Below are 16266 nucleotides of genomic sequence, written 5' to 3' on the forward strand. Positions count from 1 at the left end.
AAATTACTCTTGTTGACTGAGGAAACAAAAGCTAAACTGACTTTTATCATTGTTATTGTATTTATTTAAACTGTCTATTTAAATAACATCTGATCCACAGACGTAGAGAACCAAACAAATAGGTTTACACATATTTAGTCAGATTTATGTTCCTCTTATTTATACAGAAGATGTTTGGAACAGTTGGATGAGAAGAAATTAAACACAGGTGGACTCTATTTACTAGGTGACCAGGCCAAATGTATACCTTTAATTAGTATAAATACTGAAAATTACGCATCATTTTCCTTCATCTTTGTAGATATGCGCTAATTTGAGTTAGTCATAAAATCCCCTCCAAATACATAAAGATGTAAACGGACAAAATTTGGAAACTTTGGTGATAAAATGATCGCTGGTGCCTGGGACAAGACTATATTCTCTTTTATTATTTCCGTGCTCTCTTTAAATGGCATCTGATCCATAGATTTACAGCTGTTAGCATACAGTCTGTTTTATTTGTTCTTAAAAAGGAAGACACACCTTAATACATTACGAATGACGTTCAAGTTTAATGCAAGAAGATAGATGAAGAATTTCCAAATGTACAAAATACTTCAGAAGTGTTTTTTTGTTTGTTTTAAAGCAACAGATGAAAGTGATGACATTATTTTGGTGCATTTATAAGTAATAAAAAATAGGTTTGCATTTTCAAAGTATATTTCCTTCAGTTGGTTTGATTCCTGTTCCTGCAAAAGCGTGGAGTTATTTGCAGTTGTTAAAACATTAGACCCATCATTATTTGCCCGTCCATTCTCTTCTGTGCCTTTGCATACAACCTTGTCGATTATTCCTTTAGCAGAACTCTGTTATTTCTTTGTTTTCAGTCTGTCACACACTGGGGGGGTTTGATGGAGCGTATGAGTCTATCGCGCCCTTGCTCATCCCTCCTGGAAAGAGGATGTACGCCACCTGAGGGTGTAGAGAAGCTGCGGACCAGGCGCTGCAGCTGCAGGGAACCACGTACCCTGGGCTGGACGGAGGCGGGTGCTGTCCAGGGCACGCCAGCCCCCCGAACCCTCCGCTCTGGTATCCAAATGTGTGCGCGTAGGGCAGCGCACCTGCAGCCAGAGCGTGCGGCATCTCCGCAATCCGCTGGACAGCTCCGGTGCTGAACTGCGTGACAGGCTCACAGAGCGAGAATGGAGAAGAGGAGGCAGTGGGAGCGACCAGAGTTCTGGCTTTGTCCCCGGAAACAAGGAAAGAGTCTAGGGGAACCGCCGTCAAGTGTTCCGCTGCGTCCCCGATCAAAGACGGCAGCGGGAAAACAAAACCGTCCCTCTTCAGAGGGCTTCTGGGTTTGCGCCGGGGTCTGTACTTGTAGTCCGGATGCTCCTTCATGTGCTGAGCCCGCAGCCGCTTGGCCTCGTCGATGTACGGCCGCTTCTCAGAGTCAGAGAGCATCTTCCACTCCGCGCCCAGTCTCTTACTGATTTCAGAGTTGTGCATCTTGGGGTTCTCCCGGGCCATCTTCTTTCTTTGCCCTCTGGACCAAACCATGAACGCATTCATGGGTCTCTTAATGTGATCTAAAGGTTTTGCCATTTCAGCGGCTGATATTATAAATTAAATGGAAATCAAGTTAGCCCTTCAAAAACTTCATGTTCCTCTTGTGCGTGTTGAAAAAGCTGCTGAAGCAAGTCTAGAGGGTGGTGTTTTGGAAGGATTCGAGGAGCAATAAGTCCAAACTATTTAAAACTTGAACAGTGAAGCTGAAAGCCTGAATGAGTGAATGAATGGGAGCCATGCGGGACCAAGTGGAAGTTTGTTATGAATGACGCAGAGCTTGTCATCCACTCATCACCAGACGCGCTGACAAGGTGGGCCACGCCAGTGAGAATTATAAAGACCACATAATCCGCTAAGGAAAAAATAGAAGAAGAGAGCGTGACTACAGCGGCTTGAACTTTTTCACTTTTTGTCACGACCACAAACTTTACTGTATTTTATTGGGATTGTATGTGTTGACCAACACAATTTCACAGCAGTGCAGAGCGGTGAAATAAAAGGAACATGATACATTTTACAACATGCATTTCTGTTTAGCCCCCTTTACTCTGCTACCCATAAATGACATTCAGTGCTTCCAATTGCCTTTAGAAGTACATTCATTGTTAAATATAGTCGACCTGTGTGTAATTTAATCTCAGCATAAAACCAGCTGTTCTGTGAAGGCCTCAGAGGTTTGTTAGAGAACATTAGTGAACAAACAGCATCATGAAGACCAGCAGACAGGTCAGGGAGGAAGTTTAGAATAATTTAAATCAAAGTTTTAAAGAACAATATCCTAAGCTTTGAACATCTCACAAAGCTGTGTTCAATCCATCATCAAGAAATAGAAAGAATATGGCAAAACTGCAAACCTTCCAAGACTAAACTAAATTGAGGCTGGGCAAGGGATCATAGAGGCAACCAAGAAGCCCATGGTAACTCTGGAGGAGTTATCGACATCTGTCGACAGGACCTTCATAGAGGATAACAATCTGTATAAATATGCAACCAGAATTGCAATGAATTGGCCAAGTAAAGTCCATACCTAAATCCAATTAAAAATATCTACCAATATTTGACAAATATTGGTAGAGCTTGAGCTCTTTTGCAAAAAAAGAATTGGCAACATTTTCTTAATTGTCTAGATGTGCAAACCTGGATGAGACAGACCCCAAGGGACTTGTAGCTGTAACTGACTCAGGGGACTAAACATAAATATTTTGTCCCCCACCACACTTTTTAGGTTTTTATTTGTAAATTATTTTGAAAACCACATGTCATATTTCTTCCATTTATACATGACTTTGTGTTCGTATGTCACATAAAAGCCCACTAAAATTACTTGAAGTATGTGATTCTAACCTGACAAAATGGCAAAATGATCAAGGGGTGTGAATACTTTCGCAAGGTACTGTATGCGAAACATAGCAATAATAGAAGTGGAATCGATCAGACTGCCTCAAAAACACCCAAATGTCTCCAAAAGGATTATTCCCATGAGTGAAGTGGGGTGTGTTTTTCTGTAGACAGACCTGCAGTGGTTGGTGGAGGATTAGGGTTTAGGTTTGCATTGTTTTAAAGATATCAGGGCACCATTGACAAAGGGGGTCTTTATTTCATTTACTTCCCAAAATTAAAAGCACCGCAGGTCTCTTCAGGGGCAAAATAAAAACTGATATAAAAGATCCAGTTGTGCACAATTGATTGGTGGTGGGGATGATAAGATGTTTTCAGAGTGGTTTTCTCTCTCAGTTGAGTGGCTGGAAGGATAAAATGATGGACGGCAGGGCTAAGACAGCTGATCTGGCTTCTTGCAGCAGTGCTGTTATCTGTTTTGCTGTAGGTTCAGGCAGGCCTCCACACAGGAGGTGCACACTGCCATGCTGAGACATTCATGACTTCCAGTGGGGCCGTGTTTTCGAAGAGCTTCCAGGAGCAGAAAAACAGCTGTTTAAGGACAGCAATGTGTGAAGAAAGGATCCGTTTCTTTTTATGCTCCACAAAGGCTTTTGTTGTTTTAAGTGGAAAAACTGTCTTGTGTTATTTGTACCTTTAAGTGTTTAGAGAGACTTCTAAGAAAGGGCAGCATTTCATTTCCAGAGAGATGAAGCGGGGAAATGGATAATGGAAAAAAACTGCCTGCAGCTCAAAATGGCGGTCATAATCCGGTTATCCTTTAGGCTTTAAAGATACTGGTCCTCTCCTTAGGAGACTATCTTTTCTTCTTGTGTCAAAACTGTCCTCTATGCACTCAGGTGGATTAAAGAGTCACACTTTAGAAAGAAATTGACAGGTACTGAAAGACCCGGGGGTTAAAAAGGAAATGAAAGGGGAGACAGTGAGACAGACCAGGCATTTCAGCTTGGGTTTTTCTGATTTTCTGTCCAATCCTGAACTCCATCAGCCTTCCAAAGCCAAAGCTCCTCTGGAAACTGTTGAATTCTAAAAAATACCACCCTAAAACTGGCTATTTTTGCAAGTGTCTAGCAGAATTGGTCTGATCATGTTCCTGCAAAACTATGGAGCAGCAGCAACATTACAAAAACTGGGCATTGCTCCCAAAGTAGACTGGTCAGGGACACTGAGAGGCAATATCTACGGACTGCTGGTTGTGTGACAAAAATCTGCTGTATTCCCACGTCTTGACTAAAGAGTAGGGCTGCAAGACAACAGTGTTCATAAAAAAGTCACTTTTGGCCACAATTGCAAAAGTAACTTTGACACAAAAGCACAACTACCCATTATCAAACGAGCACCATACCCACAGTGAAACATGGTGGTATCAGAATCATGATCTTGGATTTTTTTCCCCCCAGCATCACAATGAGTGTTGCTGTAAAGTAACTCAGAAATACTTGAGACAGAACAAGGAGATAAAGTTGATCACAGAGGAGAAGATCATAGATCATCTCATCTCCAGGAGGACACAGGGGGGCTTGACTTTACCACATAGGATCATCCAACAGCTCATTTCTTTCCACAGGAGAGAAAATGATGAAATTGCATTTGAGAGAAATGATTGGAAATGTGAGAGCTATCACATCCACTGGTGGAGCTCCGCTGTGCAGGGAAAAAGGCCTCATGGACAAATAGCCAGAACCATGAGAGTTACAGGTTAGCACAGGTTTATTCATGATGGGCACCAATGCCATTTTAATGGTTGTCCTTTAAAGATTTTTGTTGAAGTCTGCATAGATTCTTAACGTTACTGTTGTGATTTTTAAAGTATCTGAGACTCTGGAGCTGGCAACACTTAGGGACACAGTTGTGACAGTTTGAAAACGATATGTATAAGGATGAGGTCCTGGTGATTTTGGGACCAGGTTTCAGGACAGCACAAGAAGGAGAGGTAGGTTTTAGTAAGAGATACAGAGATGAATAATGATCTGATTTGAGAAGAAGTGGGATCTTACTGGTCCTGAGGAGGTCAGAGTCCCAGGAGCAGGTGAGTCAATCCACAAAACTGAGGCTGCCAGGAGATTGGTGCATGACGGCGTTGTAATGTTTGCCCTATTCCTTCCACGTTGGGGATGAGGAGCGATGGAATGTTGGAATGTGGACAGGCATGAGAGGGAAGCAAAGGTGGCAATAGGAATCCAGATAGCTGTTACCAGGAGAGGAGTGGTAGAGTGGAAAGGGAAAGGATTGGACCACTGGAGCCTAGGACCTGGACATCCAAGGTACAATCCAGTTTCTGTCAGGAGGGACAAGGAAGGTAGGCGTCAGAGCTTCGAGGAGCTGAGAACACAACATTAGAGCCTGATTACCACTCGTGAGCAAAAACATCTGGTGTCAGCTTCAGGGTTCCAGGTCCTCTTTAATCTCCTCCTGATGATCCTTGATGAGCCACAGCTATGGAGCCTGCACCTGCCAGTCACACCATGGAGGGAGAGGAGGAGGAGGAACACGCATATATCAACTTCCACACAGTTCTGTGGATAAAACAGCTGTAGCTGAGCAGCTCCATCTTTGTCTCAGGAAATGTAAGTGCTCACCCACAAATGTGACCACTTCTCTGAAAGCAGACGTTATGTGGTAACACAATGCTGAGATGGAAAAGTCAGCAATGACCTTAGAGAAGCCATAATTGCTGCACATCATCCTGGGAAGGATTTAAAAATTCACAGGAGAAAACTGTTTCAGATAGCTGCTGATCTTCCCAGGAATGGACATTCCAGCAAATTCAATGCAATAACAGACCGTGGAATGCTCAGGGTAATTGTAAGAATAACCAGAACTACATCTCTGACTCTACTGAACTCAGTTTAATGTTAAAGTTCATTAAAGATAAGGACAGCTTAGATTTGCAATTTTAATTAAACCACAAGACTTCTTCCTTTGGACAAGTGAGAACAAAGTAGTGATTTTTGGTCATAATGCACAACAATATGTTTGGTGAAAACTAAAAAGGGCTTATCAGCCCATACATTTCATACAAAATATCAAGCACAGAGGTTGAGCGCTGCTGATTTGGCCTCGTTCTGCAGCCACAGGACCTCAGCACCTTGCAGTCACTGAGATGACCACAAACTTTTCTGTATACACGAATCGAGTCAAAGTCGAGACTGACAGTTAAAACGTGATCCAAATAGGGTCAAACAAAAGAGCAACCATCCCAACCCCATTGGTGAATGTAAAACACTGTAAAACGAGACCTTAAGGCAGCTTTGGCTAAAAGAATTTCAACTATTCTCAATTAACTGAAGCAATGTTAGAAAGAAGAGTGTCAAAAATCCTGATGATGAAGTAGCCAGTAGTATTTTTCACACATTGCTTTTAAAATTATGACTTTATGTTTTTTATAAATAATGACAATGTGGAATCTGTTGGCTGTTTTTGTAAACTTTTTTATTATTATCTATTAAAGTGTTTTGAGATGACCTTTGTTGTCAATTTGTTGTGATAAAACTGTCTGAGTAAAATCTGATTTGTGTTGGGTTGCTTTTTAAAGTGAACCCACACTAATTCTACCTTGAGGCTCTGCTAATGGGAACTGACTGAAGGGTGTAGATGTGCTTTTAGTCAAAATTTTGTTACTTCAGCTCCAAGTAAAAACTTTAAGGTCCAAAGACATTCAAGTTTAACAGGAGTTTCTGACACTTCTGAGTAGTCCATTAGGATACATTTCAGGGGGAAAATCCACAAGATTTTCAGTGCTCTGGGCAGGATTTCACTAAATCTTGTGCTTATACTCATGATACTTAAGAAAAGTAAAGCGGTTTTAATAGCTTTCCTACTGACACATTGATGGAGGAATACATTTTGGCTTTACGGCAGATAGCTTCAATCCAAGGTTGAGGGTGGGGCTGCCAGTTGATATTAACACACTCCCTCCAACATCTGAGGATAAACCTGGGACCACATTACAGCGGTAGCCCCTATAAGCCACCGTGTAATATAACTGTGTCAGCAGTCAATGAGATGCATTTGCAACCAGGCATTTGTCAGCGACTCAGTGCCACAGAGGCAGGAGATTTAAAACATCCTGCGGGAAATGAGGTACTGCTTGGAAAGTGAGGCTTAGCAGGCAGCTGCTTAATTTTACAAGGACACAATGGTTATGATGGGAGAAAGGAACAAAAGTTATTTTTAACAAAACACTCCTGTTGCCATTTTAATAATTATTTGGAATTATAAAGTAGGTTTGAAATACAGGTCCTTCTCAAAATATTAGCACATTGTGATAAAGTTCATTATTTTCCATAATGTCATGATGAAAATTTAACATTCATATATTTTAGATTTATTGCACACTAACTGAAATATTTCAGGTCTTTTATTGTCTTAATACGGATGATTTTGGCATACAGCTCATGAAAACCCAAAATTCCTATCTCACAAAATTAGCATATTTCATCCGACCAATAAAACAAAAGTGTTTTTAATACAAAAAACGTCAACCTTCAAATAATCATGTACAGTTATGCACTCAATACTTGGTCGGGAATCCTTTGGCAGAAATGACTGCTTCAATGCGGCGTGGCATGGAGGCAATCAGCCTGTGGCACTGCTGAGGTCTTATGGAGGCCCCGGATGCTTCGATAGCGGCCTTTAGCTCATCCAGAGTGTTGGGTCTTGAGTCTCTCAACGTTCTCTTCACAATATCCCACAAATTCTCTATGGGGTTCAGGTCAGGAGAGTTGGCAGGCCAATTGAGCACAGTGATACCATGGTCAGTAAACCATTTACCAGTGGTTTTGGCACTGTGAGCAGGTACCAGGTCGTGCTGAAAAATGAAATGTTCATCTCCATAAAGCTTTTCAGCAGATGGAAGCATGAAGTGCTCCAAAATCTCCTGATAGCTAGCTGCATTGACCCTGCCCTTGATAAAACACAGTGGACCAACACCAGCAGCTGACACGGCACCCCAGACCATCACTGACTGTGGGTACTTGACACTGGACTTCTGGCATTTTGGCATTTCCTTCTCCCCAGTCTTCCTCCAGACTCTGGCACCTTGATTTCCGAATGACATGCAGAATTTGCTTTCATCCGAAAAAAATACTTTGGACCACTGAGCAACAGTCCAGTGCTGCTTCTCTGTAGCCCAGGTCAGGCGCTTCTGCCGCTGTTTCTGGTTCAAAAGTGGCTTGACCTGGGGAATGCGGCACCTGTAGCCCATTTCCTGCACACGCCTGTGCACGGTGGCTCTGGATGTTTCTACTCCAGACTCAGTCCACTGCTTCCGCAGGTCCCCCAAGGTCTGGAATCGGCCCTTCTCCACAATCTTCCTCAAGGTCCGGTCACCTCTTCTCGTTGTGCAGCGTTTTCTGCCACACTTTTTCCTTCCCACAGACTTCCCACTGAGGTGCCTTGATACAGCACTCTGGGAACAGCCTATTCGTTCAGAAATTTCTTTCTGTGTCTTACCCTCTTGCTTGAGGGTGTCAATAGTGGCCTTCTGGACAGCAGTCAGGTCGGCAGTCTTACCTATGATTGGAGTTTTGAGTGATGAACCAAGCTGGGAGTTTTAAAGGCCTCAGGAATCTTTTGCAGGTGTTTAGAGTTAACTCGTTGATTCAGATGATTAGGTTCATAGCTCGTTTAGAGACCCTTTTAATGATATGCTAATTTTGTGAAATAGGAATTTTGGGTTTTCATGAGCTGTATGCCAAAATCATCATGAATGTTAAATTTTCATCATTACATTATGGAAAATATTGAACTTTATCACAATATGCTAATGTTTTGAGAAGGACCTGTAGAAAAAAAAAAATACATTGGCAACAGTTTTCATACTTCTTACACTACAACCACAACGTCAATGTGTTTTATTAGGATTTTATATATTAGACCTACACTGAGTGGTGCATAATTATGAAATGGAAGAAAAATGACTAAACTTTGTTTTCTAAATGAAAATCTGAAACGTGTGTTGCACATTTGTATTCAGCTACAGAAGCCTTGCTGCAGATTCCCGTGTGGCTTTAATTGTGGACTGTCATTTCTTATTTGTTGAACCTTTGCTTATACAGTTTAGCCTCTGTGATATCCACAATCTTATTTTTAAGAGGGACCTCTTCATACAAACTACAGTACAACAATACAACTGATAAAACAGCACAAATGAGATGATGAATACAAAAAGTATTTGTCTGGACTTTAATTAGGTCACTCTAACATATGGATATACTTTGATCTAAGCAAATTCATTCCAGCTGTTGGTGCATGTTGGGGGTTGTCCTGCTGGAGGTGAACCTCTGCCCCAGCCTGAAGTTTTTTGGAGTCTTTTACAGACTTTGTTCCAGGACCATCTTGTGTTTACCTCCATCCATACTCCCATTAGCTCTGAGCAGCTTTCCTGTCCCTGCTGAAGAAATGACTCCACACATCATGGTACTGCCACAAACCATGTTTCCCTGTGGGGATGCTTTTCTTCAGCAGGGACAGGGAAGCTGATTGGGGTTGATGGAAGGATGAATGTGTTCAAGGTGATGTGTAGTGTTTGTTCTTCAGTTATTCACACATAGCATTTTGAGTGTAGGCCAGAAAGCTCAGTTTAGATACTAGCCTACAGGAGCGACTTCATTCGCATGTTTGCCGTGGCCCATACATGGCTCATTTACCAACTGCAAGCTTGATTTATTATGTATTTACTTAAACAGGGGCTTTCTTAGTTGCCATAATGACCAGATCTGTGGACAAATAAAAAGTTGACCTGTCAACAGATTCTCCTAGCTGAGCTTTGGATCTCTGCAGCACCTCCAGACTTACTCTGGTACTTTTGGCTGCTTCTCTAGTTAAGGCTCTCCTTGCTTGGCGTTTCAGTGAAAATCTATGTCATTTTCAGAAAAATAGATTGAATAGAGCTCTGTGAGATGTTCAAAAGCTTGGGAAAATTATCACATAAAATCCTTATAAAGTAAATTCAAACTGGTTTTAATTTAATGAGTGTCCATATCAATGAAACATTTTTTACAGGTTTTTATTATTTTTTCTCAAGACTATAACCAACTTTTATTCTCTCTGCATAAAATGCATTAGGAATAAATGCTTGTATGTGTCATGATCTGCCTTTGTTAGGAGTTTTAATTTCCTCATTCCCCTGTTAAGTTTCTCTTTTTGCTATTATTTCTTATAAACAATAAACATACATTTATTTTTTGTTAGATTTCCTCCCTGTTGTTTATGTTCTTCATTTGCTGTTATTTTAGTTCATCTATTATAGTTTAGGTTCATGATTCATTCTTGTGTTTAGATGTTTTGATTACTTTCCTGGACTCCTGTCTCACCTGTGTTAATTACCCCCCCCCCCCCCCCCCCCCCCCCCCTCCCCTTCTGTTGCCCTGCATTCTCCCTGTCACCAGCTGCTCCATATTTCACCTGTTTAGTTCCCTTGTTCATTTATCTATTCTCCACCCTATCCCTGTATTTATATCCTCTGATTTTCATTGCTCAACACTGGTTCCTCCTGTTTCCTTACATGCCTCATGTCAGTTGCCGGTTCTCATAGTCCACAGTTTTGCTCCTCATGTTTCTTTTATTCAATCTGGTTCTCTGTTGTTACTCCAAGCCTTGTTCCTGAGTTTTGTCAGTTTTCTTATTTTTCCTTAAAGGAAACGTTTCTTCCATCTATGAAGTTCTGCATTTGGGTCCTCCTTCAACCACACCATGACAGTATGCATGGGAGTTGGGACCTTCTTAAACACAATGGAGTAAATTTTTGAAAACGTGAGCAGATGAGCCTTTATTGAATTCACAGATTCATTTAAGTTTGCAGTTTTAAACATGACAAAATGTGAAAAAGAAGGTTATATGAATGGCTAATTTTGTAGGTGTCATCGTTTTACCTATGGCTTTGACCCACATGCAGAGACACGCTCAGGAGGTACAAAAAGGTTTGTGAGTTTGTTATTGTGAAAAATTGATGATGGCAACAGGAAACCGGGACCGGGAACACTTCAACTGTGTGGAGAGGATGACAGGTAAGTTAATGGGTTGAATAGTGGTACTTGAAGAGTTATAAGACTTCTTGTGCTTACAGGTGGTGACTTGAAGAACTGCCAGGGGGGAGGTAAGATGTCGGAGCCTGGGAGCAAAGAAGCTGAACTGCTTACAGAAGGTGGTATGATCCAGAGGTCTTGATGAGTCAGTCTGGGGGTGAGGATCCTCGATGGTGAGCGTGGTGGAGGGTGAGCAGGAATTGCTTAGTCAAAGAAGCCGAGGGAACGAGGACCCAGGAAGCTGCCAGCAGGAGCTTTGTCTGGAGAACTCAACTTTTAGGTTTGGAGGTGTTTTGGAAGCAAAGAACAAACTGGAACTGCAGGGTTCAGGAACAACCTGAGGAGGAGCACACATGAAGGTAAGAAGTCTTTCTTAATTAAGCAAGGAATCAAGGGCATCGGGAGGCTAGAGTTTTACTACTGCAGGTTAACACTCAGGCATCGAAGTGCTGACAGCAGCCTCCTCTTATACTCAGTGATGAAGCTCAATGCGATGCAGCTGTGACCGTTTCACCTCCACAGTGCTCTGGCATCACCTGGAGGTCAAGCATAGTAAGTAGCAAGCAGACAGACAAAATCTCCCAGACCCCGACATCATCCCCCTCTCAACAGCCACCACCTGGCGGCCCAGAAGAAGTGGATGGAAGAGAAGAATGGTAATCAGAGATCAATGAAGAATCACAGATAAAAGAACTGGGCACCCAAGAACGGTCCTCTGGACCGTAGTCCTCCCAGTCAACGAGGTACTGCCACCCACTACCCCACCAATGGGAATCCATGATCCGTCGGACCGAATAGACGGGGTGCCCCTTGAAGTCCTGGGCGGGTGGAGGGGGTTTGGCCGGAGGGCACAAAGTACTAGTCAGGACAGGTTTAATTTGTGACACATGGACTGTGGGGTGGATGCGAAAGGGACCGACAAGAGACTCAATTTCATAAGGACCAAAGAAGCGTGGGGTAAGTTTTCTGGACATGGATCGGAAAGGGATATCTCAGGAGGAGAGCCAAACCATCTGACCCGGAGAGTAATGGGGTGCAGGTGTGCGTCTCTTATCCGCATAGCATTTGTTCTATGTAGCAGTTCGTTGGAGGGCTCTGACAGTGTTTAACCAAACCTGTTTGCAACGACGGATGTGGTGATGAACTGATGTTACTGAAATCTCTTTTTCGTCAGCAGGAAAGACTGGTGGTTGATAACCTAAGGAAACTTCGAAAGGTGATAGCCCAGTAGCAGCAGAAATGTGAGCGTTGTGTGCGTACTCTACACTAGGTAAGAACTTGCTCCAGTCAGAAGGGTTCTTGGACATGATGCATCTGAGGGTTGACTCAAGCTCTTGGTTCATGCGTTTAGTTTGTCCGTTTGACTGTGGGTGATTTTAAGAAAAACTTTAGCTCCAAGAGCTGAACAAAACTATCTCCAAACCTGAGAAATGAATTGGGGTTACAGAAGACCGGCTGGTGGTTTATGGGTGGATTTGGTATGGGCGCAGATGGTACAGGGTAACACATATTCCCTTACATTTTTGTGGAGTGAGGGCCATCAAAAATGTCTAAAGATGAGAGCTATAGTTAGACTTGAACCTGGATGGGCAGAAAACGTGGTGGAATGGAACCATATAATCAGGGGAGAACGGACAGAGGATGGATCAAAGGTCCTATTGGGTGGACCAGTGCCAGGGTCTGGTTCATTTTATTGAGCCTGTGAGACCAATTCCTCAGTCTCCCACATGAGGGAACCAATGGTGCAGGTAGGTGGTAAGATGCAGGCAGATTCCTTATCAGAGTCATCGGATGAATAGTGGCGTGAAAGGGAATCGGGTTTTATGGCTAACAGTTCTCTGTTTCCCACATCTTGGTTACCTTCAGGGTTGGACAATCTACGAGAGAAAAAGGCACAAGGGTGACATTTTTCATCAGAATCGGAACGTTGAGACAGCACAGCTCCTACACAGGTATCAGAAACGTCAACCTCAAGGGTGAATTGTTTTGCTGGATCTGGGTGGACTAGGATGGGGGCTTGAGAGAACTTCTTCTTTAGAGAGATGAAAGCAGAGTTGGCTTCTTCTGTCCATGTAAATGGAGTATTGGTGGTGGTTAGAGCTGTTAATGGTGCGGCAATCTGACTGTAATTCTGTATGAATCCTTGGTAAAAGTTAGCGAAACCATAAAATCGTTGGAGTTGTTTGAGGGTATCCGGAACTGGCCAATCAATCACGGCTTTGATCTTGTCTGGATCAGAATGAACCTGCCCACCCTCAAGGATGTAACCTAAAAAGGTTAGTGAAGATCTGTGAAATTCGCACTTCTCTGCTTTGACAAAAAGTTTGTTCTCTAGGGGACGTTGAAGGACTAGACGGACATGACGGCGGTGCTCAGAGATGTTTTTGGAGTAAATGAGAATATCGTTAAGATAAACGAAAACAAGTCCCTGAGGACATCATTTACAAGGGCTTGGAAAACTGCTGGAGCACTGAAAAGACCAAAGGGCATGACCAGGTATTCAAAGTGGCCTAACTGTTTCTTTGTCCAGAGAACTCAACTTTTAGGTTTGGAGGTGTCTTGGAACCAAGGAACAAACTGGAACTGCCTCCAGGGTCCAGGAACAACTTGAGGAGGAGCACACATGAAGGTAAGAAGTCTTTCTTAATTAAGCAAGGAATCAAGAACATTGGGAGGCTAGAGTTTACCACTGTAGGTTAACACTCAGGCATCGAAGTGCTGACAGCAGCCTCCTCTTATACTCCTCAGTGATGAAGCTCAATGTGATGCAGCTGTGACACTTTCACCTCCACCGTGCTCTGGCGTCACTTGGAGGTCAAGCAAAGAAAGTAGCAGGCAGACAGACAAAATCTCCCGGACCCCGACAGTAAGGCACTGCAAATCTTCCTCCGAATAAATATTATATGATCTTAAGGAAAAAAAGACAATTTCACTTAGATTACAAGCCTCTTGTTTTTCATTCCTTTCTGTTGTTTTAATTCTTTGATTTAATTTGTAATTTCAAACTGGTATATTTTTTGAAGGGAAACTAGCAAAATAACCGGTCCTGTGAAAAGGAAGGTAAAACATTGTTGAGTCTGTCCTTGACTGCTTTCTCTCTCTCTGGAGAATGGGATTAGAGCATCCGTGTAAAACACAAGAACTATCAGCACTTTTCTCTGCTATATAACCAGGGTGGATAAAGGAAAGATGTACTTAAAAGTATATAGAAACTCACACGTATCACAATATGAGGCCACGCTATAACTAGTGAAGCATGGCGCCACTAAGAAGCTTATGGAAATAATAGAAACAAAGTAGGTCCTGGGAAGAAGATGCTCCACCGTAGCTGAAGGAGAAAGGGAGTGGTATTTACCAAGACAGTGGACTGTCCTGTACTCTTTTTACAGCAGAGCAGTTGCTGCCCTGAGTCAGGCTGGAGGAAGGGAAGTAGTGATTCTGTATCAATAGCAAGCTCAGATAAGCTCCTATAGAGTGGGAACAGAAAAGCATCAAGTGAGCATATTTTTAAGTTGCCTTAAGCTCCTCCTGAGCAATGTGATAAAGATTTTGTACAAAATAGTTCCAGGAAGGCCTACTAGGGTCATTTGACATTATCTTGAAAATCACTGGAAGACTGCTGTTACACAGGTGATGTGTAGCCTGTAGAGGGAGAAAGGAGTAATAAAACACAGCCCTAAATCTGCTACTCATGCAGAACTTTTTTTTTTCTTTAAGGCAGAAATATCTTCAATATGTCTTCAATAATCGTCTGGATCAACGATTATCTGACAAACACACCACAGTTTGTGAGACTGAAGGGTTGTGTGTTTAACCAGGTAGTCAACAGCACAGGAGCACCACAGGGGACTGTACTCTCACCATTCCTTTTCACTCTGTACACCTCAGACTTCCAGTACAAGACAGACTCCTGTCATTTGCAGAAATACTTAAATGTATCTGCAGGCGTAGGGTGTATCAGAGATGAACAAGCACCTGAGTAAAGAGAACTGGCGGACTTCTTTCTGACATAGTGTGGAAACAATCATCTCAACTTGAATGTGAACAAAACTAAGGAAATTACTGTATATTTAAAGATACACAGAAATCTGTCAAATACTATTTTTATTATGGGAGAAGAAGCAGGGGTGGTGAAGGAGTTTAAATACCTCAGTGTTCTCCTGGATTGCAGACTGGACTGGAGACGAAACAGTGACGCTGTATACAAGAAGAGACAAAGCAGACTGTACTTCTTTAGGAAGCTTCAGTCCGTCAGTAATGGTAGCAAGATGCTGTAGATCAGCGTCAGAACCAATGACGTAAAAAAGCTCAACAAGCTTATAAAAAAGGTTGGCTCTGTTTTTGTGCCTGTTGTGGAGCTTCTAGAGGAGGATTGTCGGCATAATGGACAACTCTGAGCATCCTCTTCTTGTGACTGTCATACAGTAAGAGTCTGTTTTCAGTCAGAGGGCTCTTCAGATCTCTTGTTATAATGACAGCTACACAGCAAATTCAAAAGTGCTAAATATTTTGGTGTTAATAAACTTTGTGCAAAAGTAGAATTAACTTTACTCTAGGTAGAGTTACATTTAAACAATGTAACTCTGAAGTGTCAGATATTAGTTATTAAAATCAAGTGTTAAAATAGAGTGTTTCTCTATAAATCTGCAGGTGTTGCAATGGAAACATTAACTCTTTAACTCTGAACTCCCACAGTGGACTTGACACTGAAAGAGTAAATTCACTGACTCGGTCTCCAGCATCACAGGTTCCGACCGAAGCAGAAGAACATTTTGCTCTCCATTTTTCTGTATTTCTGACTTGTTTGCCACAATTGGTAAGTCATTTTTTTCTTAGATGGTTTTAAGTATGTTTATTGATTTCTACTTGTCTAGGTTTTTTGAGTCAAGACAAAGCTGTGTGAGAAGCATTAGCCACGTTGCTTGGTGAAAACATAATTAATTTGAGCTCACTGTAATTTAATGTTTGCGGGGAAATGCTATAGCGTTAAAAAAAGGCTTGTAGACGAATATTCAATGTATTTGTTGGCTAAACTCATCAAGTTAAAACAATGTTTTTTGAAATGTAAGCATAAAAATATGGCACCACCTGAACCCCTGGCTAACTGTGAAAACTAAAGTTTTGACTAATTACGGTTCTATGAATCCCGGATGACAGCCAGAGGTAGTGCTGCAAGCACTGAATGATCACTCTTACGCATACGTAGGTAAAGAATTAATAACAACAAAGTCAACTGTGACCTACGGGTGACCCATGTGAGTCTATGAAGTCGTGTCACTGGGAGGTCAGTCCT

General features: G+C 42.2%; 1 protein-coding gene across 1 annotated transcript; it reads right to left on the minus strand.

Annotated features, from left to right (window-relative positions):
* Positions 1-571: 571 nt before the first annotated feature.
* On the minus strand, positions 572-1933 carry LOC124870460 (transcription factor Sox-14). The gene has a single exon (XM_047369146.1). The coding sequence runs from the start codon at positions 1582-1584 to the stop codon at positions 871-873; it is 714 nt and encodes a 237-aa protein (XP_047225102.1). The 5' UTR covers positions 1585-1933; the 3' UTR covers positions 572-870.
* Positions 1934-16266: the final 14333 nt, after the last annotated feature.

Source organism: Girardinichthys multiradiatus, chromosome 6, assembly GCF_021462225.1.
Source record: "Girardinichthys multiradiatus isolate DD_20200921_A chromosome 6, DD_fGirMul_XY1, whole genome shotgun sequence".
Classification (NCBI taxonomy): domain Eukaryota; kingdom Metazoa; phylum Chordata; class Actinopteri; order Cyprinodontiformes; family Goodeidae; genus Girardinichthys; species Girardinichthys multiradiatus.